Source organism: Peromyscus californicus, unplaced genomic scaffold (assembly GCF_007827085.1).
Source record: "Peromyscus californicus insignis strain IS unplaced genomic scaffold, ASM782708v3 Scaffold_15__1_contigs__length_86483966, whole genome shotgun sequence".
NCBI classification, from domain to species: Eukaryota; Metazoa; Chordata; class Mammalia; order Rodentia; family Cricetidae; genus Peromyscus; species Peromyscus californicus.
In genome coordinates, this window is record NW_026294447.1 from 62,325,339 (window position 1) to 62,348,179 (window position 22,841).

At 60.9% G+C, this 22,841-nt stretch overlaps 1 protein-coding gene across 1 annotated transcript; it reads right to left on the reverse strand.

The window, feature by feature from the left end:
* Nucleotides 1-482: 482 nt before the first annotated feature.
* Jag2 (jagged canonical Notch ligand 2) lies at nt 483-22,611 on the reverse strand. Its single transcript, XM_052739140.1, is given in 27 exon segments — nt 483-2,102; nt 2,258-2,414; nt 3,595-3,726; nt 4,294-4,542; nt 4,950-5,065; nt 5,162-5,275; nt 5,762-5,847; nt 5,930-5,957; nt 6,389-6,505; nt 6,638-6,751; nt 6,863-6,976; nt 7,194-7,307; nt 7,384-7,536; nt 7,614-7,764; nt 8,539-8,567; nt 8,570-8,711; nt 8,823-8,869; nt 8,958-9,071; nt 9,255-9,368; nt 9,704-9,817; nt 9,974-10,093; nt 10,175-10,305; nt 13,371-13,431; nt 13,542-13,793; nt 15,370-15,427; nt 21,979-22,329; nt 22,511-22,611. Coding segments are annotated over 27 exon segments (3,741 nt in total). The 5' UTR covers nt 22,577-22,611; the 3' UTR covers nt 483-1,605.
* Between the last annotated feature and the right edge of the window lie 230 nt (nt 22,612-22,841).

The window sequence follows — 22,841 nt, forward strand, 5'->3', positions numbered from 1 at the left end:
GCCAGCCTCTGCCCCTCAGAGGGAGTAAGCAGCTTGTGTACAAACTGGCAGGTGGCCCCAGGGCTGGCTCCCAACACTCAGCCCTAAGGCTCTTCCCACATGAGATAGAAAGACAAGGGGGCAGAGAAGTCTGATTCTTTCTTGGGTTTCCTTCTCTCTAACTTGACCAGGGGTTTCTTAGACCTTGTGAGTTCATCACTGATGAGAGTTTCCTATTTCATAAAGCCCTCTCTTAGCTATGTTTAGAGGTAGAAGGCCAGGCACCCACACTCCCCACACCCTATCCCCAGGAGGGTACCACTGAACAGGTGTCAGCTACTACAGGACTCCAGCAATGCCTGAGGCCCAAGTTGCCTGCTGCGCCAGGGTCAGGACCATCTGACCTCAAAGATCCCACATTAATATGGCCCAACACCCAGGCCATGCCCTGCCTCTTCCTGTGCCCCAACTACAAGCAGAAAAAAAGGAACATCACCCAAAGAACAGGGAGGCCAAAACGTTTAAGTTATTAAATCAAATATACAGAGTGATTCATTTAATATGTACATATTTACAGAAATGCACTTTCACAAGGAGGGTGGCCGGGGCCGGCAGGTGGGCAGCGGCCTGGTGCCCACGGCAAACGCTGACAGCTGGGAGGGGGTCTGTGTGAAGGCACTTGTCACAAGCTTCAAGACTGCCGCCATCCCGGGAGGGAGACCGAGCAGTTGGGAAGAGCACTTCTGAAAGCACAGTTGGAGATCTCTGGAGAGTTCTGGGCAGGAGGAAGCAAGGACAGCAGGCTGGAGGGGCTAGCCGAGGCATGGGCCAGGTCTGCTCGCCGGCCTTAGGCCACGCCAATGACCTCCAACCCCACTGACAACCACAGGCGCCACCAACAGCTATGGTAACCAGCATCACATGGGCCACCAGAGGTCCCACGGACAGCTACAGGCCAGCCCAGCAGCCAGTGCCACCGGCGGCCGTGAGTGTCACAGCCACAAGCCAATGGCCACAGATGTTCCTAACGGCCACAGGTCCCACTGACATCCATAGGCCAGGCCAGTTGCCACGGGTGCCACTGACAGCCACAGGTCCCACTGAGAGCTACAGCTAAGACAACAGCCACAGTCCCACTGACAGCCTCAGGCCATACTGTCAGCCACAGGTCCCACTGAGAGCCATGGGCCACACTGAAAGCCACAGATCTCACTGAGAGTCACAGCCCAGCCCACAGGTCTTGTGGGCTTTTGGGCCTCAAGCCAGAGAGAAACCCAAATGAGGAATAAAAAAGAAGATTCTGTAAACAGCGACAGCCTGTGGTAACAAACATTATACGATTTGGTGAGAACACAAACACGCCCTGCTCTCCTGCCACGGTGCGTGCGGACACGGAAACTTTACAAAAATAGCAATGATCCGAGAATACTCCGTTGTTTTCTGCCTGACAGCCATTGAATAATTTATACAAGGTTAAAGAAACGTAAAAAATAAACATTTGTTTTTTGGTTTTTGGTTTTGTTTTTTACACAAAATAAAGAAACTATGCACACGGCCTTGGCCTCCCATGGTCCGGCAGGCATCTTAGTGCCGGCAAGGGTTCTGGGTGCCAGCCTGGCAGCCGGCCTACTCCCTGCCGGCACAGCGCACATCCTTGGTGCTTCTAACCGCGCGGTTGTCCACTTTGGGCCCCGGAGCCCAGCAGGCTGGCCTTCCCAGGGAGCAGCTGGGGTCTTTGGTGAATTTGTGTGAGAGGAACTTCTCTGCCTCTGGGGAGTCCCCATCTCCACGGCCCAGCTCCTCATCCTCCTCGTCCTCCCCAACGGCCCCGTGGCCAGCTGGCCCGGGCAGGGCCTCGCCTGCCCTGCGGGGTGGCGGTGTGAAGTTCTTGCACGGATAGAGTACGTCCTTGTGGCCCCCGGCGCCCAGGCCACTGCTGCCTGACCGCTCAATGGGGTTGCGGATGGGATTGAGCGGGGCCCACTGGTTGTTGGCGCTCTCATCCCGCGGCAGCCGGCTCCTCTCCCGCTCTTTCCTGCGTTTTCGGGTCCACCACACGCAGATAACCACGCAGGCAAGCCACAGCACACTGAACACGCTGCACAGAACAGGTACCAATAGACCTAGGTGGGAGGAGAGGCAGTAAGCACCACTGTATCCCTTCGGTTCGGTTTCTAGAACAGAACTGGGTGGCAGCAGCTGCCCCACCCCTCTGAGCAGCGGCTACCTGGCAGACTCCCAGTGGCTGAAGTCTGGGAGCCCCGCCACCCCAGCTCACCTGTGGAAGAGCCGCCCATAACAACGGTTTCCACTTTGACCTCAGTGACCGCCAGCAGCAGTGAGCTGTTCCCCCGCTGAGTGATGGCGGCCACGATGGCATGGGCCGTGCTCTGGATCAGGCTGCTGTCAGGCAGGTCCCTCGCAGGGCTGAAAGACTGTAGCAGAGGATGACACTTGGGGCGCAGCCCAAAGGTATCCTCCGGGGCGCCTGCCATGGCCTCTGCCCAAACCCTGACCAGTTCCTAGCCAGATGCACAGAGGGCTGCCAGAGTCAGGGCTGAGTCTGTGCTACACAAGGCCAGGACCTCAAAAAGTCTGGAGACCAAGAAGTAAGAAGGTCACTGGGGTAGGATCTTGATGCAGACAGATTTAGGGAGGGGCCCAACCCTCCCTCTGTCAAACCCCTGTTATCCTGCATGGGGACAGCTGGCCTTTCTCAATCCGCTCAGCTCCCCCAGCTCTGCACCTGAAGAGCTACAAAAACAAAACTAGTCCCGTACCTCTATCTCTACTAGTGGGCTGCGACCCCACCCTGGCACCCAACCTGTACCCAAGGCGTTTCTTTTCTCCCCTCCCCCCTGAATGCTGTGCCCTCCATCACCACATACCACCAGGCTATCTTGATCTCCTGCCTCACCCTCCTCTTGGCTAACACCCACCCCTGCCATCTCAAGGCTGCCTCTTTCAGGGACAGTTCCAGAACATCCTCTCCAGCCTCCTTCCACATGCCAGGGATCCTACCCGAGAGCCGATGTCCACGGCTTCAGAAGCCAGGCAAAAGACGTCCTGGGAGTCGTTGTTCGTGCCACTTCTGAAACTATTTCCCAGCGGTCTAGTGCGTGTCTTGTCATTTCTGCCTCTCTGCCCTGGGCCTGTCAACGCCTCTGTCCAGCCCCGCCCTCCACGCCCTCCACACACTGCCTCACCTGGACAAGCTCCCTGCTGACCCCACTGGACTCTGGACCATTTTTCACAAGAGAATCCCATCTCACAACCTTGTTGCTTTTCCATCAAGCAACTGACCCCATGGGCTATCAGTGACCACCAACCACCTGACCATCTTGGTGCTCGTCCCTCTTACAGTTCTGGCCCCTGTCTTCCCGCCGCCGCCGCTGTCTGAGTGGATACAGCTCCCAACCTGGCCCCACTTAGCTGCCCAGGTGCCCAGGGGGATGCCGACCTGGTTCCTATCTCAGCTCTCACGGCTCCCTGTCTCCATTCTGCCATGTGGATGCCTCTCCTCCTCAAGTTTGCCACTGTCCCACAAGAGGCCCGAGTGTCACTGCCACTGGGGGTTTAGAGGCCTGCTCAGGACGGGTCTCCACCCACACTCACCACAGCCACCTCCACGGCACTGGCCCCTGAGGATGCGCGGTCACAGAGCAGCAGCAGGAGGCGGTCTCGGGCCACGGCCCTCGTGGCAGGCAGGGCTCGGATTCCAGAGCAGATAGCGCCCACGGTGGTGCCCTAGACAGACAAGCGAGAGGTTAGCACGGCCCGGGGCCGAGATCTGAGGCCACTCATCTCTCTGCTGGGGGCGGGGAGGGGGCTCCATCCACGAAGCAGAAGAGGAACAAAGGAAGTCTACTTTGCCTCCCACCCAGTCTAGCTGTGGGCAATGGGAGGAGCTTAGGGAAAGTAGGGGTTGGCGGGATGGGCATCATGGGTTCCAAGCTCCTCTGTTCTAGGAAATAGGCAGGCTAGCTCTAAACATCCAGAGGATGAGGCCAGGACATGATCGGAATCAGGAACGTTCCTTTAAATGACAATCCACTACCCAAAGTAGAGTGGCCCACAGTACCCCTGCAGTCTAGGGTCCCTATGTCCCTAGTTATCTAGGTCCCTGGGACACGGGATAAGTAGGCAGCCCAGACTGGACCTATACTCTCCCTCTTGCCCAACAATACCTGGGCTCAGTGCGGTCTCAAATGAGCCCACTGATGGCCATCTGGACCACCAGGGGCTTCTGGACCTATGGGAGTCAATCACTCTAAGGGTAAGCTTTAGAATCCTGGGTCCCCCAGGGCCACTTACCTGAGGCACTTGGTCACGGTTAAAGCGCAATGTGAGGCGTGCACAATTGTTGTCCAAATGGGTGGTCCGTGGCAGGCAGGGGGTGCTGGGTGGGAGAGGTTCGTCAGCGGCACACTCCCCCCAGTTCTCACAGGGTGGCTGCAAACACTGACCCAGGGCTTTCTCCCGGCACTGCTGCCCTGGTGGGCACTGGGCATTCAGAGCACTGGGCTGGCTGGACAGCAGACAGGGCTTCCATCCACACCACACCTGGAGAAGACACACCCAGGAGAGACACGTGGGAACCACAGGCAGGTACGGGTAGCACATGAGGAAAGACATGGTCGGGCCAGTGAGTCCCCAGTGTCTCCGCCACCCGGGGGCCCCAGGGAGGCAGGCGAAACTCCACTCCAGAAAGGACTTTCTGTCCAAGCAGAAAGAGCGAGGCAGAGCCCGGGACGGGCGTCAACTTCCCTAAGTGTACAGGGAGAGAGGTGGGCCCAAGGCCCCTCCCAGTTTATCCCCTAGGATGACCCTCAGAAGTGGGCAGCCTTATCTACCTACACCCCCGCCCCTGCATCAGCCTATTGATAGCTGAGTGAGCCTAAAGGCTCGGATTACTCAGGGTCAGAGTGCAGGGCGGGTGCAGGAGGGGCTGCAGGAGGGGCTGCACCCACCTTGCTGCAGTCCCGGTGGCCATCCAGGCAGTGGCAGCTGTTGCAGTCTTCTGTCCAGGAACTCCCATGTGGGAAGGACACGCCCCGCGACCAGCAGGGCCTCCTGAATATGACCACTGTGGGGAGGAGGAGGCGGTGGCTCAACAGAGCATCCCAGCACCGGAGGGTGGATCTGGTCCGTGCCCCGACCAACACGGTCACAGCCAGCCTACCTTCCTGGCACCGAGGGCCGGAACGTCCTGGTGGGCAGTTGCACCGGTACCCGTTGATCTCATCTACACACGTGGCTCCGTAAGCACAGGGCGAGGACTGGCACTCATCGATGTCTGCAGGGAAAGTGGCTACGTGTTTCTCAGGGCAGGCTGGCACCCCCACCCGGGGAACCAGGATGTGAGAACGGCAAGACGGTGCAAGGACGTGCGCACCCCGGGCCACCTCACCCACAGCGACCTAGGCCGGGACAGCTGCTGCCACTGTCACTCTGCCAGTCTGAAGCCTTCTAACCCACGGGCCCTCAACCTCCTCCATCCACCTCGGTGTGCCACTCTCTCGGAGCGGCGGCCACAGTCAGGGGTGAGCATGAGCATTCCACCCCGTGGCCCATGCTCCTCCTCCCAAGATGCAGCTGGCTCTTCTGGGAGGAGCTAGGATCCCGTAGGACACAGACATGTAAGAGAGGCAGGACAGGGCGGTGGCCACGTAGCCCATCAGGATGTGTATGTTGCCCAGCTCTTGATGCTGAGGTTGGCTGGAGGTGGGCCCCAGGACAGATTCCCCCAGCCCAACCCCTTCTATCCACCTAGGCTGCTTACTGATACGGCAGTCGGGACCCGCGAAGCCAGGTGCACACTCGCAGCGGAACCAGTTGACACCGTCAACGCAGATGCCCCCATTGTAGCTGCAGGGGAGCGGGTGGTTGTAACGGGTGCCCCACAGTGGGCCCTGCACCCCCACCCCCACCCTCCTGGGCTGCCACTCACCAGGGCAGAGGGTTGCAGTCATTGGTGTCTGGATTTGAGGGGAAAGACAGGGTGGTTAGTTGAGCACACACTTGCCCAGCACACCTCTGCAGCAGCCCCGCGTGCCTGAGGCTCACGGGTAGACACTATCCTGTCCATACCAGCCTGGCAGAGTCAGCAGGGAAGTGCCAGGAAGGTTCGGGAGCCCCAGGCAGGCCACCAGGAGGGGGCCTAGAGCTGGAGTGGGATCTATTTCTCAGCAGGAGCCCCAGACTGCACAGTGGTGGATCGGGGGAGGTAGATGGACGCTGCAGATCTGGGACAGGGGGCTGAATCAGAAAACGGCAGAACAGAGTGGGGATGGTGAGGTGGACGGACAGGTGGAGTGGGTCTTCCAGGCAGTTGCAAGGAGGGATGGGGAGCTGGGTGAGGATAAGAAGAACCCACGGGCCTCCCCCACCTGAAACCCCTCCAGCTCACTGTGTGTGCAGGTGCGGCCCTCCCAGCCATCCCGGCAGATGCAGGAGAAGGAGTCTCCGCTGCCCACACAGGTGCCTCCGTTCACACAGGGGTTGGGCAGACAGCTGCTGTTCTTGGCTGCAAGGAGGGAGAAAGGGCTTCTTGTGATGCCCGCCCCCCCCCCGGGCAGACCTCGGCAAGACAGGCAGCCTAGGGGCAGCGCTGCCGGCAGAGCCCCCCGGGCTGTGCCAGGCTGGGCTGGGGTCTCACCGATGGTGCAGGTGCTGCCCTTCCAGCCTGGAGGGCAGGCGCAGCGGAAGGTGTCGCCGCTGTCGTAACACGTGCCGCCGTTGCTGCAGGTGTAGGCGTCGCACTGGAACTCGCCTGCAAGCAAGCACGTCGGGCTGCTCAGCGGGCAGGCCGTACTGACCGCAGCAGCAGCCGGGTCCCGGCAGGCAGCCCCCTCCACTCATTCGCAGGGACCCGGGCACTCACGTGAGTGGCAGGTCTTTCCCTTCCAGCCGTCATCACAGGCACAGAAGAAGTCGTTGACCAGGTCATAGCAGCGGCCGCGGCTGTGGCAGGGGTCGGGGAGGCAGTCGTTGGGATCTGGGGGGAGGACGCCGGTCAGCGGGGGTCACCGGCGCTGGGGAGGGCTTCACGGAGAAGAGCAAGAGCTGGGCCCCAGCACGTGGGAGCCTGGGATTCCACCCCATGACTTCAGGCCCATGCACACAATGCTGAGTGAGTAGGTCATAGGGGTGGAGCCAGGCCTTAGCCAGTGGGGCAGTCCAGGTAGGGCAGGCGTGCAAGAGTGCACACTCACTGATGTCACAGAGTTCGCCTTCCCAGCCGCTGGGGCAGAAGCAGCGGAAGGAGTCCACTTCATCAATGCACGTGCCCCCATTGCGGCAAGGCTGGCCCATACAGTCGTCAATGTCTGTGGGAGAGGTGAGGTGAGCTGTCCCCGCGGCTGGCCGGCTTGCCCCACCCCACCGACTCCGCACGCCACTCACTCTCATGGCAGTAGGTGCCCGTGAAGCCGCTGTCACAGACGCAGGAAAAGTTGCCCCCGGGCAGGCTGACACAGTGCCCATGAGGGCCACAGATGCCAGAGGGCGCCACGCCACGTGCTCTGGACCCCGTCTCGAACCCGCAGCCATCAATCACTGTGAGAAAGAGATGGACAGGGGTCAGGTCCATCTCCACCCGGGGTCCCCACCCTGCCTGGGGCTGCATCCCGCACCTCTGCATGTCCCACCAGGGCATGTCTCCCTGGGCACTGAGCAGTTCTTTCCACCAAAGTCTTCCGGGCAGGCACAGTAGTAGTCACCCTCGAGGTTGTAGCAGCGAGCACTATTGAGGCAGGGGCTTGGCTCACAGAGATCCACATCCACCTGCAGGTAAAGGAGGGTGTCCATCTGTAACAGTCCAGCTCTGGAGAGAAGCACTGTGTAGTGTGGACAGCCAGGCCTCAGCCTCAGACCAGACAGTGCCAGGCCGAGCTTGAAACTCCCGCCCACCCGAGAATGTCCAAGAACCATCAGCTGGGCGGAAACACCTGTGGGCCACCAGCCCCCTCCTGCCGCCCTCGCCTCCACAGCAGCCAAGCTTCCTCTGCCTCCCACAGGCAGCATCCGGCCTTGGCTCCTCCTGCCGGCAGGAAGGCCAGCTTCTGACCCCCATGTTGCCAGGTTGCCCTCCGAGCCAAGAGCGGCTCTTCCCACAGCCAACACCAACCACCATGCTCCCTGGACCTGAAGCCAGGACGCCGCCGTGGGCCCCTCAGAAGCCCACCAAGCAGGAGGCTTACTCTTTTCACAGAGGCCAGAGCAAAACCATGTGTATGTAGCTCAGGACAAGAGAGGGCACCAGCCGTGGGCGAGGGCACCAGCCGGGGGCGAGGGCACCCACTCCTTCCTAGGCCCACCCTTGACCCATGATGACCCCACACCATCAAACACTCGATTCTGCCTTCGGGGGACCTTCTTGCAGGCTGCTTCCCGGTGCGGCCCCATTAGAGGGCGTAAAGCACATGAGGCCTTGTGAAAAAGGACCGGTCTGACTTGGCTGATGCTATGAGGCCCCTCCCAGCCAGGCTTCTGAGGACAGTGTGGGCAACACTCCCCGCACACACCATGAGACCTCTCCCACCAAAGCTAGGTCACTACCTCACAGAGTGGCCCGGAGAGGCCCCGTGGCAGTGGCAGCGGAAGCCGTCCACCAGGTCCTCGCAGATGCCACCCCGGCGACAGGGGCTGCTGGCACACTTGTCATACTCCAGTTCACAGTGCCGGCCTCCAAAGCCCCGCGGGCATACACACTGGTAACCGTTCACCAGGTCCTAGGTGTGTGGACGGGTAGGTGGGTGAGCCTCACGCACCCCCACCCCCATTCCCCTCCAGCCACGTTCCACCCTTCCCAGTCTTGGCAGGGCACGCGGCAGCCTCCTTACCTTGCAGGTGCCGCCATGCTGACACTGCCCATGACAATCGTTGACGTCTAGGGGCAGAGGGGGCATGTGGGCGGGGTCAGGGGGGCCCTCTGTGCTCCCCAGCCCCACCCACCTGCGCCACCCACCCATACTGACTGATATGGCAGTTGATGCCCTTCCAGCCCGGGAGGCAATCACAGTAATAGCCGCCAATCAGGTTTTTGCAAGAGAAAGCATTAAGGCACGGCTTCCCTTCACACTCATTGGCGTCTGTGAATGAGACAAGGGGAACTGTGGGGCTCAGGCCCCACTTACCCACTGGGCCCTGCACCTGGCACCCGCAGCCCCAGCAGTGCCGCCAGCAGCAGCAGCAGCAGCAGCAGCAGCAGCAGCAGCAGCAGCCACATGCACAGCACACAGCCCATGCACAGACGGCCCCCAGGGAGCCCTTACCCAGCTGGCAAGTAGCCCCCACCCACTGTTCCGGGCAGATGCACTCAAAGCCGTCCACCTGATCCACACAGGTGCCGCCTGCTGCACATGGATTTGAGGCACACTCATCAATGTCTGCAGGGGTAAAGAGAGAGAGAGAGAGATGCAGGGGGATGGCCAGCAAGCAGGAGGGCGTAGTAGTAAATGGGTATAGAGCGTGGTCAGTGAATGTGGGATCATGGCTAGTTAGTATAGATGCATGGAGTGGGTATGGGCTATGGGGGCATGGCCAATGAGCAGGGGGCATACCCCATGGGGCTCAGTCTGCAGTAGGGAAGCATGGTCCCATGTAAAGAAGCGGGAATCTGTTGTCACTTGGCCAGTGTCCACAGTGCAGTGGATTCGACCACTCCATCCAAACCCCGAGGGTGCTGCCCACTCCCTTCCTTGTGCAGCCCCCGGACACTCACCAAGGGCACAGGTGGGTCCACTCCAGCCCGATGGACAGTGGCATTCAAAGCCAGATGGCACTTCATGGCAAGAGCCCCCGTTGGCGCACGGGTTGGAGGCACAGGCATGCTCGGCTGCAGAACCAGAGTGTGAGTAGAGTGGTGCCTACCAAACTCAAACATTCTTCCCCAAGCCCACAAGACCCAGAGTCCACCGGGGTACGGTCCACTGTACAAGGCAGTGAAAAGAGGGCTCGGCCAGGCTCCCTGAGAAACAGCATTCCAACGTACCCCGCTCGCAGTTCTTGCCCAAGTAGCCATCTGGGCAGGCGCAGAGGTATTGGTCAGGCTCAGCGTTGATACAGGTACCCCCATTGACACAGGGGTGGTGGCTGCCACAGTAGTTCAGGTCTGGGCACAAGGGTAGGGCTCTCAGGGGTGGGCCCAGCTTCAGAGCTCAAGGCCTGGCCCTGCCCACTGCCCACCATCTACCTTTGTCACAGAGAAGGCCACCCCAGTTGGTCTCACAGTCACAGTGCCAGGGCTCCACACAGCTGCCATGCACGCAGCCAGGGTAGGGGACACACTCGTCACAGAACTTGCCCTGCCAGCCATAGCTGCACCTGGGGGACCGAGCAGTGAGGCTATCAGCTGGGCAGATGAGTGAGGGGTATGGGAGGCAGGCACAGAAGTGCAGGCTACCCCCACCGGGCCCTGGCCCTAGAGAACAGCTCTGAGCCAAGAAGGGGTTGCGGCCTGCCGGCTAGCCTCGCCGTCACGGGCATTCCCGGCCACTGGCCGAGACGGTCAGCCCAGCTGTCCCGTCACTCCCCCCTGAGCTATTCTGGGAGTCAGCCCTGAGCCAGGCCCCACAGCAGGCGCCGGGAAGGAAGGCCCAGCTGGGGGAGGCCCGGGGATACAGTGCCAGGGTCCTGTTCACCAGGTGCTGCTGGGGCCACAGCAGCAACCAGGGCCCGAGAAGGATGAGGAGACACCAGGAGAGGTCCTGGCCACCCAGGTCCAAGGTCTGTGTGACCTTGGGTGATGTCCATATCCTCACTGCTACTCAAGGGCAGAGGCTTCTCTGACTCCCAGGAAAGTCCAACCCATGGGCTGCCTAGCCAGCCCTAGGGCAGGGCCACATTGAGCAGAGGAGAGCCCAAAGTGTGGAGCTGAAGATCTCAGCTGAGGCCATAATCTGAAGACCTGGTTCTGCCCACATTGTGGGTTAGGTTCCCTCTGGGCAGCCCCTCAGGATCTAAGTAGGTGGCCAGCACAGAGCCAGCAGGTAAGAATACAGGGCTCCAGTAGGCTGCCCTCTGGGCCCTGGACAAGACTCTGGGGGCTCCTTCCTTGAAGGCTAAGGTCCTGTGGGGCAGGAATGACGTGCAGGCCACGTCACTTCCATGCTGACACCCGCCACAGGAGTTATTTTTATAGAAGGAAAAACCACAGCCCTTCCTGAGCTGCCCTGGAGCCACGCATTCAAGCACTTATCAGCCCAGCTCACCCAGGCTCACATAGGGAAACTGAGGCTGGCTCCAGGATCCAGCCCAGAATGTCCAAGGCAGGTCCACAGTAGGCCTCCCATCTCTGCTTGGAATCTTCTCTACAGGTGATATGGGGAGTTGAAGGGCAGGGCAGGGCTGCTGGGTCATCCACCAGGGAGCACCGCAGCCAGCTCAGCCCAGACCCTGCTGAGTCCCAAGGGCGAGTTCTCCACCCTGGGCGGGCCATCCCACACCAGACCCCACCTTGTGGCTTTCCTGCCAGCAGTTCCAGGGCCTGGGGAGGGTGGCAGGAAAGCGCAGCCATCTCCGCAGTAGCATCCGGTTGGGGAGGGGTGTCCTCTGCTGAAACCTGAGCCCTGGACAGCAGGAGGCCGTTGGGCCTCACCCTCTGGCCCGGGGAGAGGCGGGTGGCACTCACCTACTGCCCCCTACCTTGGTTTCCTCCCCCAGTGTTCATGTCTGTGTGCTACCCACAGCCTTTCTGCACCGTGGGGAAACCGACTTGTCTCTCATCTCCCTCCTGCCCGGCCCTGACCACACAGGGATGCTGGTACAACCATCAAGGGAATATAAGACACCTTGGACCAAGGAGTGAGTGTGGGGTTGAGGGCAGGCCCTCATCTGTCCAGAGCTCACGCCACCTCCACCACACTGCTCAGAGGCAGGCAGAGAGCCATTCCCATGGACAATTTCTGCGGCCCATCCTGCCCCACGTCCCTCCTAGGATGAAGCTCCTAGAGTAAGGTACTAGCCCATCCTGGGCCAGGTGCTCCACACACACTGCCTCGAGTCCTGCTAAGACTGAAACCACAGTGTGCGCAAGTGACCCTGGGGGACTCGCACTGCGCATACATCTTTTTGCCCTGGGACCAGCCTGGCTGCTGTCCACATCACCACCCAAGCCAACACCACCACACTCCTCCCCAGCCCACCTCAACTCCCCACTCTCTGGCCATCTTCTCCAGACCAAACAGCACATGCCTGTGTAAGTCACTTAACTGCACGGGCTCCGCTGTCCTCATCCGAAAACACACACGGAGCATGCCCACCCCTCAGAGGGTAACAGGGATGGTGAGAACCAGGACGGCAGGAGAGCCTTGGCAGACCTACTGCTGTGGCTCCACCAGCCTGAGAGCCCCTCATCCCCAACCCTTTCCCTGCATTCTCCAACACCTGAGTGTGCCAACATCTGCCCCATTCTGCTCTGCTGTCTACCCTACTCACTTGGCCTCACTACCCCCACAACGCTTCACAAGCCTCAGAGGGCTTCTACTCTCCACTCTAAGCTGTAGGACCCCCACTCTGGCCTCCCTTTGACTCTTGAGTACCTTGTCCGGCCCCCTGACAGTCTCTGCCCACATTCCCAGCCCGTGCTCTCCACCTGACCACCGGCTGTAAACCTAACCTGGACGCCACATGATCTGCTGCCTGAAGGCTGGGCCTATCCAAAGCACCCTTTCGCACACACACTGGCCTGCCTCCCCACAGCCATCCCTGCCTCAGCCACCACAGCTCTGCTGTTCAGTAGCTCAAGCTGGCAGGTTTGCAGGTCCGTCTTGACCGGCCACCCTCTCGCTCCTACACCAAACTCACCATCAAATCCCGGCCCCGAAGCATGTCTGCAGGCCCTGCCCACCTCTCCACCCTGCTTGGCCATCACCCTCCTTTTGTGGCCTCCCACGTACCTTTTCCTCATTGCCACCTACGAGGCTCTTCCTACCCAGTGGCTGCGTGGTTCTCCTAAGCCTCTCCTGACAGGGCCCCTCTTCTCCCTCCTCTGCAGCAACAGTACCAGTCTCTCCCACTAGCATGCCACTGTGACATCCTGCCATGCTCCGCAGGGCGGCGGACTCCTCATAGGTATGGCGAGTTCATACACACACACACACACCCCTTGGCCACTGCCTCTGGGTGGTGGTGTGACTACCTCTCTTGTCCCCTTCTAGCTGTCCTATGGGGAAAATGTCACTGGACACACCACATGCTCAGGACAGCACTGCCCTCTCCGTGGCCACGGGCTTCCTAAGGGCAGGGTTCCATGTCAGCTCCACGGCTCCGAGGCGTCTGACTTCCTACATGAAGCACCATACTCTGTGGCCCACGAACACCTGCGGGGTGCCCCAGCTGCTGCAGGCTCAACAGCCACTCAGGTAGAGAAGGGCAGGCATGGTGCTCACCTGCACTCCCCAGGCACGGTGCATCCCCCGTGGAGCAAATTACATCCTTGTTTACACACGGCTGAAACAGAGGGGCAGAGGGAGGCACAGCTGCAGCCCGTCGTCGTTCGGTCACGCGAGCCCCGCGCATGCGCGTGCCCACCCCCACCCCCACCCCGGGCGACCCCTCACCTTCTTTGCACTCCTTGCCCATCCAGCCGTCCATGCAGGCCTTGTTTCCGTACTGGTCGCAGGTGTAGTGGCCGAAGAAGTCGTTCCGCGGCCGGCAGAACTTGTTGCAGGTTGCGCTGTAGTAGTTCTCGTCACAGCGCACTCGGATCTGCAGCTCCAGGTGTGCCACATGGCCGCTGAAGTGCAGGCTCTTCCAGCGGTCCTCAGGGTTGATCATGCCGGCGTGTGACACCCGCTCAATCAGCAGCTCCTCTTTGGGAGCAGCAGAGTCAGCCAGCAGCATCAGCTACCCGCCAGTCCCCCAGGAACACAGCACAGGCCTACCTAACAGGCAGCTTTCGGGGGGCAACGGGGGCAGCCAGGCGGAGGAAGGCTGCCACCCCTGCAGGGGCCAGGGGCAGAGCGCAGTGGGGACACTGTCCAGGCCCTCGTGGGAAGGTTGGGCCAGAAGCTCCGACCGACCGAGGGCCCTGGAAGCTAGCACACCCGCTCCACTCTCACAAAGACAGGGTCAGGAGGGCTGCAAGCCCTAAGCTTCCCACACCCCCTGGGCACCACACCAGCCATGAGTTTACCATTCTCTCTTCCTTCCTGTACTGCATCTGGCTCCCAGAAGCACCCTACTGATCCATCTTAAAACAGGATTCTAGGACCCCATTCGTGTGGGCTGGACCATCCCAGAGCTGTGCCTCCCTGCACACTGAGGCAGGCTCCCTGAGCAGGCTGCAGAGCACCTTCCAGTGTTGTCTGGGGATTTCTATGGCAGCTGGTCACAGAGCCCTCCTGCTCCACTTTCCCCCTACTGCATTAGTACAGGCCCAGCTGGGTACTCAGTGCCTTGGACTAGATAGAGCTCTCCTCGTTGGCTTTGCCTCGGGCCCATTGGCTTATCCTCGTCAAGGCCCCAGATTGCCTTCCTTGGCCCTTGGCTGACCCCTATCCTGAGCTCCCTGTTCACATATCCTTGGTAACATCTCTCTGGTGGGCCTGGGTTTCCTCCCTATCATCATGCATGGCTCTGGAAGGTCTCAAGGGGTCCATTTGACCATAACTGCAGGTCCAATCCATCAGCCACCCTAGGCCTCCCCACATTCGAGACTAGCCGGAACCTCTTAACCTCTCAAGCTGCCTGTTTCAGCCTCCTTGTCTTGGTATACACAGCATCCTCTTTGTTGGCCTCAACTCTGGCCTTGCAGACTCTGTCCACAGTGCAGCCTGAGCAGTCCATCTCCAGAAAGAAGCCAGCATCTTCACTGACCCCAAAGCCTGCGCGATCAAGCCTTACTGATTCCCTCATCCCCCAGCCACGGGAACTCCACCCAGATCTTCAAATGCAGCCTCTGGGCCTTTGCACTTTCTGTTCACTCTCTGCTCGAGGGGCTTCCCTACCTGTCTTCCTCTACCTCGTCCCTAAAAGACTGAGATGACCCCCCACCACATACACACACCATCCAAGATAGCCAGCCTTGAGGTGGTGACCCTCAAAGCTTTGTGTTCTAGGATAGAAAAAAAAAAAAAGGCCACAAAGCCAGAGAACCACTTGAGGGTATCCCAGTCCACTGTATCACCAACACGGGCACCAAAAGAGCACACTGAAGACACCAGCATGGAGGAACTGTACACAAAGCTCTACAAAGCCACAGAGATGGAGAGCTCCTTGACATCAGCACAAGATGTATGAGCCGCTGCCCCCAGCAGACGGAGGACCACGGACCTGGCCACAGGCACTCTGGCCCAGCAGGCCAGCTTCCTAGCACCTTGGGGAAAGTCTCACTGGCTGGCGGCTTCCCTCCACCCACCCACTCCTCCCAACACAGGGCGCACTCACCATCTGGAGTGGTGTCATTGTCCCAGTCCCAGGCCTCCACGATGAGGGTGAAAGAACGCTGTGGACAGAGGGCCACGGGTCAGGTGCCTGAGGCTCCCTTCCACCTGCTGCTGCTCCAGGGGCAGGGGGCAGACCCCAGACCCGGGAGGCTCTGGGCTTCCCTCCCATCCCCATCCCTGTCCCCCAATATGGGCTCATCTCCTCTACAGACCCCAGATGTCCCAGCTCAAAGGTAGAAGGGTCTCCCTGGCTGCATCTCTCAGGAAGCTTTGGCTCCTTGTTCCTGGGCCCCCAAGGCCCAGTTCAGCTCCACCTGTGTAAGCTCCCAAAGTCAGCAAAGGGTGAAGGGGGGGGGGGTTCAAGCATCTGTGGGCAGAGCACTTCCACTGAGAGTACATCCCTGCACCTCGCTGAGGTCCGACCTGAGTTTGGAAATATGTGGTCCTATATATTAACAAGGCCACTCAAGGGCAGTACCCTGGCCACCCATCAGTCCCTCTCACCAGGCACATAGAGGTGCTTACCCAGAGGCCCCAACAGACAAAACCAGCAGAGAGTATGCAGTGAGACCCATAACCATCACCCCAGGACAGAGGTTGGGGGGGGGGGGTCCCTTGCTGTACAGGTGGGAGACACTGAGGCTCAAGAGATGTGCTGAGTACAGCCTCAGCCCATAATCATGGCCAGCCCCCACCATCTGTTCCTCCTGCCCCAGGCCATGGTGAGCTCTGCTGTTAGCTGTCACCTTGGCAACGTAAGACCTGCCCCCGTGAGAGGGTGGCCTGATCCCACCATGCCTTGTCCCCCAATCACCCCTTCCTCTGTGGCTGGGCTATGCTGAGGAAACTTCATGTTTTCCTGAATGGTTAAGAGTCCCACTGGCCATTCCTCAGCTCCGACACCCTCCCCTCAGACTCACTGGAACCCCATCTAACCTGGTCTAGGCCCTAGGCTTTCTAGAACTTTCCATCCTCCCATTCCCCACTCGGCCGGCCATACTCAGCCTACTGGGCCTGGCACTGGGAGAACCTGTCCAGTTCCCTGTCTGTTGGCACCTCAGCATGGACACCCTCACTTCCTACTCTGGCACCTCCTCTGAGCACCTGTCTTTAGACATAGGGCCTATGCCACTGTGAGCAAGGCCAAAAGCAGAGGGCCACTGGTCCCCTCCAGAAGCCTCCTTGGCTCCACGAAGCCACCACCAGGTTTCTCAATGCTATCCCCTAAGTCCCCCTTAAACCTTCTCCCCCTCCCCCACACCGTGACTCCCATCCTAACTGCTCTTCCAGGGCTCTCAGCAACCACAGGGCCTCCCAGCCCTATCCACAGAAGCCTAAGAAACCCCCATGTGCTATCCTCCTCTGCTAGGATGCAGAGCCTCCCTGGGGCTCTCTACAGTTTCTACCTTCACTCCAGCACACCACCCTGACTGCCTGGAAAGTCATCCTCAGAGCCTCCCTTTGTCCAAGTCTAACTCCCTGGTGACAAGCTGGGCTCCCAGCCCCGCTTCCCAGGCCTCACCTACTCTATTCCTTTACCCACCCACTCATCCAAGTGCAGAGCACAGTTCAGACATTGCCTACAGCCCCTGAACCAACAGCTGGAGCCAGAGAAAGTGATAGACAGGCCAGGTCACACAGCCCCAAGAGAAAGAGGCTACAACCCAAAGGAGGAATCACCACAAGGAAGAGGAATGGGGGCCCGGAAGGAGGCTGAGGGGGGCCAAGAGAGCCAGGAGTGTGGAACAGGGGGGACCACAGCACAGGGCACCACAGACCCCACCACGGACATCATCACTGATTCCCATCAAAACAGGTGGTCAGTGGGATCTGAGGCCAACAGGTTTAACAACACACTCTGCTGCTGGGTAGGAGCTGGTGGGCTCTAAGTGGGCAAGGCCGGGCTGAGCCTGAGGTCACTGCCTTCATTGCTACAGGCCAAGCCCACCAGCGAGAGGCTCTAGCCACAAGGCAGGCGTAAAAGCCTGGGTCCGGATTCCCTGCACACACCTGGGTTTCAGATGAGCCAGGAGCACTCCCAGGAAACCCACGCCAGACACACAGGTAGGGTTACCACCACTTCAGCCCGAGCCCAGGGCTCCGGTTACCTGCTCCCGCAGGGACGTGGCCCACCCGCCGCCCAAGAGGGCCCGTCGCCCGCCAGCTGGGCTCCCTACACCTGGACGGCAGGAAGTCATCCAGGGAGAACCTGAGCCAGCAGGCAGGCGGCACCTGTGGCTTCTCCCCACCTGCCATACTGGCCCCCCAGCTCCGCCCTTCCCCCAGCCTCTTGAACCACATCCCTCACTACAAATGGCAGCGTACATCCCTGCCTGGGGAGCCAAACCCTGCAGTTGACAAGAAGGATGATGGTGCCTGGGCTGGAAGCCTGTGGGAACTTGAGGCCTCAGAGCGAGTGGGGGCTGGGAAAGCTGGGGGACTATGGGAAAGACAGAGCTACCACCTGCCCTGGTCCCTCCTCCTAGGCCACCCCTCCTGGGCCATCTGCCTGCCTGCCTACCTCTGGAGGTCTATGTAGCAGAGCCTCTTCCCACAAGTCTGGCCCCATCCATGCCCCCAGACGCAGTCCATCACCGTCTGGTCAAACTCCAAGCCTAATTAAAATCCCCTGACCTAGTCTTCAGACAGAGCTAACAGGACAGCAGCAAACACAGGAAAGGCAGGCCTGAAACCAGGTGCAAGGCTGGTTCTATCCCAGCATCCAAACTGGGCCCCTGACAGAGCAGAACATTTGCTGCCAATGCCAGAAGCCCTAAGCACAGACATATTTCCCGAAACCAGAGCTTTGGAGGGGCCTAGGCCTCTGTCATTGTCACCCAAGGGGTTGGGGGAAGGGGCAACTCCTCTTAGGTTCCAGGTCTCAGGACCACAGGAAGAGACAGTAGGCCACCCCATGCCAGAGCTCAGACAGCCACCATCAGACACCAGCCAAGGCCTTGCCTAGGTGTCCACCTACCCACCGCTGGAGGACCCAGGCTCCACTGTGAAGAGGGAAGAAGTCAGGGAGCCAGCTAACACTCCTAGTCATCTGGGATTGCAGCTAGCCCAGGAGCAGGATGGATATGCCCATACCTAGCTCAGGATGGGGTGTGTGGACAGGGGCTAGCTCAGGTTCTGGGTTTTGGAATTAAAGTTCCTCAAAGGCCAACTACCTCCAGCTCAAGCCCTTGCCTGGGTCCCCCAGGACCTGTCTCTGTCCCAGCCCACCTCCCATTCTACCCAGATACCATGAGGACTCTTGAAAACCACAGTGCCCTTCCTGCCAACCCAGATACACAACATCCATTCTCCATCCATCACACTACACGCCTGTTTTCCAACCACTTCTATGGGCCCAGGGACAAAGGCCCCATCCACTTCCATGTCTAAATCCTCCACTGGCCAGGTTAGCTCTTTCTGCCTCCTGGCCACTTCAGGGTGTACTATACAGCCTTGAACAAGCCCCCACCCAACCCATAAAGGAGAAGTACCACCTGCCCCTAGCTCCACCTGAGGAGGATGTGGGTCTCACGGGGATGGTGTGGGAGGCAGGAGACCTTAGCATGGGTGCAATGGAGAGGCCAGTGCCCATACAGCTCCAGAAGGCATGGAGGGAAGCGTGGCCTTTTGGTGTACATGCAAGGCACAGATTCCAGAATAGCCCACCTGGGTCAGATGGGGCCAGGCCCTGTGTCCACACCACCAGATCGGCTCTGATTAGTCCCGACAACCTCCACCCCTCCATCCTAGTGGGCAGCCCTCCCCTGACCACTTTGCCTCGCCACCCTCAAGTACACCACCTAGCACACATTTGGCCATGTGCTGGACAGCCAGTAGGGGGAGAGGAAGGACTTGGGCAGGACAGAGCCACATTGGAGACTTCAGAAGAAAGCATGCTGGGCATCCGACAGCCTCATCCAGCTTCAGGCGTCCCAGTCAAAAAGGAGGCAGGGCATCCACCTCAGCTCTTCTGAGCCACGGAAACCAGGTCAGCCTCGGACCCACCTCACTTTCACTCGTGACCCCCGATGTGCCACGAAGCCCACACTCTACCATATTACTCGTCTTCCAGCTCTGGGAGTGCACACACCACTGGCCTGCCACCAAGGAAGCAGACTGGAACAGGGCCGCACCCCTGGGCTCAAAAGGCAAGCTGGTCAGGCAGAAAGCCTGCAGCAGAGACCGCTCCTCTTCTGGAAGCCTTCGCTAGAGAGGCCAGCAACCCCCTTGCTCCTCACTCAGCCATCCTGAAAGTGCCATCCACCAGACCCCAAAGGAAAGTTCCTGATCCTCTCAGAACCCTCTGCCGCCACCTGCTCAGCCCACAGAGCTCAAGCATGTGCGGTGGGACATGGCTTCCCCTCGGCTGGGTATAGGCGGGCACCAGAGCCACTCTGGGGAAAACACACATCTCCCGGGGCCATCCATGATGCGCACAACCCAATGGGGGTTGTTGCACCTCTCCACATCTAAGAATTCACTCAGAGAGGCTCCGCGGCAGGTACAGAGCCAGAGGCACACCCAGAGCAGACTTGTGCGAAGCTGGTGCCTGCTCTCAGTCACCTTTCACACCACCCCATCTTTCCACAGGGCCCTCCTGGCACCCAGGCGCCCAAGTCTCAGCTGGTCCTTGCTGTTCCCAGAAGCCGAATGCTCCGGTGCGCACCTGGATTCCAAATGCACCCTGGTTTGTGGGACAGAGCTGAACTTGTGGCAAACCGAGCAGCTTGGCCGCAGGGCTGTTGCCGAAGAACGGAAATACCAAGGAACTGGCATCACGGCACCAGCTCCACGCCTGGCAGCCAGGTCACGCAGCGAGAGGGGAGAAGGGGGACCAGAACTGTCCCCCCGAAACACAGGATACCCTTTGACCCCTCCACCCAGGGCAGAAACATGCCCACTCCTGGGGCATTGAGGGAACCAGCTGGGAACAGAACGAAGGAGGTTAAAATGTCCTCAACACCAGGTAGGTACCCAGACTCCAAAGAAGGCGAGGGCCTGTCCCATCCCGTCCCACACCAACCGGCTGGCCAGCGGGGCAAAGAGCCACGAGGGACACGCGTTGGCCCGCCACATTCCTCCAGGCCCTCCCTGCCCCCACACCACTGCTGCCAAGTCGAGCAGAAAACACATCCTCAGGTAGCGATTTGGAGCCACGCTGGCTGGGGCCCAAGTGCAGATGACAGGCTGTGGGCCCTGCTCAGACCTGCCCGCTGTGCTGCTGTGGGGGCGAGGGGGGCAGGGCCAATAGTAACTGCCTAGGGCCCCTCCCAGGCCTGCCCCTGCCTTTTCCATTTCAGGGGCACATTTCCTATTGCAGGCCCCCAGGGTCAAGGATACCTGGCTAGGCATGGGAACAGAGGATTCCCTATATACGGAGCAGGACTCCAGGGAAGGATAAAGATGCGAGGCACAAGCTGGGTGGCCTCGGATGAAAGAGCTGTCCAGGGCTCAGAGCAAGGGCAGAGTAAGGGAGACCCTGCCCTCCCAATCTTGGCCATTCCTGGCCCCCAGCTCCAAGTCTCTTTCAGGACCAAGGCACCAGGCAGACCCACTCCCACGGCTCTTCGCAGCTGGACCAAGCGCAAGACCTCACCCAGGAAACCTCTCGGGTCATTGCCTGATACCCCACTCCACTCCCTATTCACAGGCCCGCAGGCCCACCAATGCCAGCTGTTCTTAACCTGGTTCTCCACGCTAGGTCCACATTCACTGCCCATACCTCATTTCATACCTGCAGACAATCAGGTAAGAGTATACACCAGAAAGTGAACAAAAGCAAGTACCATAAGGCCCACTCCCAGGCCTTTCTGCCACAGGCACGGGGCCTGTCTCCCCCTGATGCTGGATCCCCACCACCCTTCTTCCCAGCATGCCCAGGCTTGGGTTCCTGCCTGACCTGGCCACCCCTAAGCAGACAGGATGCTTCCCAATTCCAGAAACGAACAAGCAAAATGAAACATCCACAAACGGCGGTGCCACAGTGGGTTACAACTTGGAGCCTAGTTAGTGTCTCTTCCTTTGGGAGGGGTGGTCTTTCCATCTGTAGCAGTTTCTGCACACACACACACACACACACACACACACACACACACACACACACACACACACACACACCAGGCCATCCCTGCGCGGGTCCCAGGCGCCTGTCCGTGCCCCCGGGCATCCAGGAAACTGCAGGGCAGGAGCAGGCTGGCCGCGGGCCCGGACGGCTCCGCCAGGGCCTGCCCCAGACCAGCCCCAGCACGCGCAGCGCACATGCCTGCGCAGCCTGCCGGGCCGCAGGCGCCTCGCACCTCCCCACGCACAGACACGCGCAGGGCGACATCGGCACACTCCGAAGGCCGCCGAGCACGCAGATTCTGGCCACCCCGCCCCGCCACGACCCCAAGCCCATCGGCCCCCGGGTACCCCGCGCGCCCACGTGGCCAGGCGCGAACCTGGCCGCAACAGCACGCGCCCCAGGCCCGCCCGCTGCGCGGCGCCCCCTGCCGGCCCCGCCCCGTCTGGGCGCGCGCCGCCCGCACCCGCGCGGCCGCAGGTGCTGAAGGGACCGCGGCGGGCGCCGAGGCGCGCAGGGAAGCTGAGTGCGGGGGAGGGGCGCACGTACCGGCCAGGCGAACTGAAAGGGAATGACGACGAGGCCCGGGTCCTGGTGGCCGCCGGTCCGAGACCGCGCGCGCGCTCGGTCTCCCGCAGCGCCCGCCGGCGGCAGGTAGAAGGAGTTGCCACCCAGCACGGGCGTGGCGCCGTAGCCGTAGCTGCAGGGACCCGTGGGCGTCACCTTGGCCTGGTACTCCTTAAGGCACACGCGCACGTACGTGTCGCACTCGTCGCGGCCGCAGCCCCCCGCGCGCGTCGTCCGGCCGTCGCCGTCACAGCAGGCGCCGCTCAGCAGCTCCCCGTTCACGTTCCGCAGAGCACTCAGCTGCAGCTCGAAATAGCCCATGGGCCGCGCCGCCTAAAAATAAGGCAGCGGAGAGTGCAGGGAGGCGCGGGCCGGGGTCGCCGAGCCTCTGCCCCGCCCCCACCCTCGCGCTGTTCCTAGGGCTCCGGACCGCGGCCGCTTGCGCGCCGCCCGGCCTGGAGGAGCGGCCCGGTGCGCCCCGTCCGCGCCCGTCGCCACCGCGCGCCCCGCTCACCTGCACGCACAGAAGCAGCAGCAGCAGCAGCCGCCCAGGCAGGCGCCCCCAGCCGCGTGCCCGCATCGCCGCCTCGACCCCGCCCGCGGCCCCGCCGCCGCCGCCGCCGCCGCCCGCGCCCGCTACAGCCGCCGCGCCGGCCTCCAGCGCCCGCCCGCCCTACGAGCCCGGCGGCGCACAGGCGGCGGCGGCCGCACAGGCGGCGCGGGCGGGGTCGAGCAGTGCGCGCGGGCTGCGCGGCGGGCGTGCAGGGGAGGCGGCGGCTCCGGCTCGCTGCGGCCGCGCTCCGGCGGCCGGCCCGGCTCCCACCCGGCGGCGGCGGCGGCGGCGG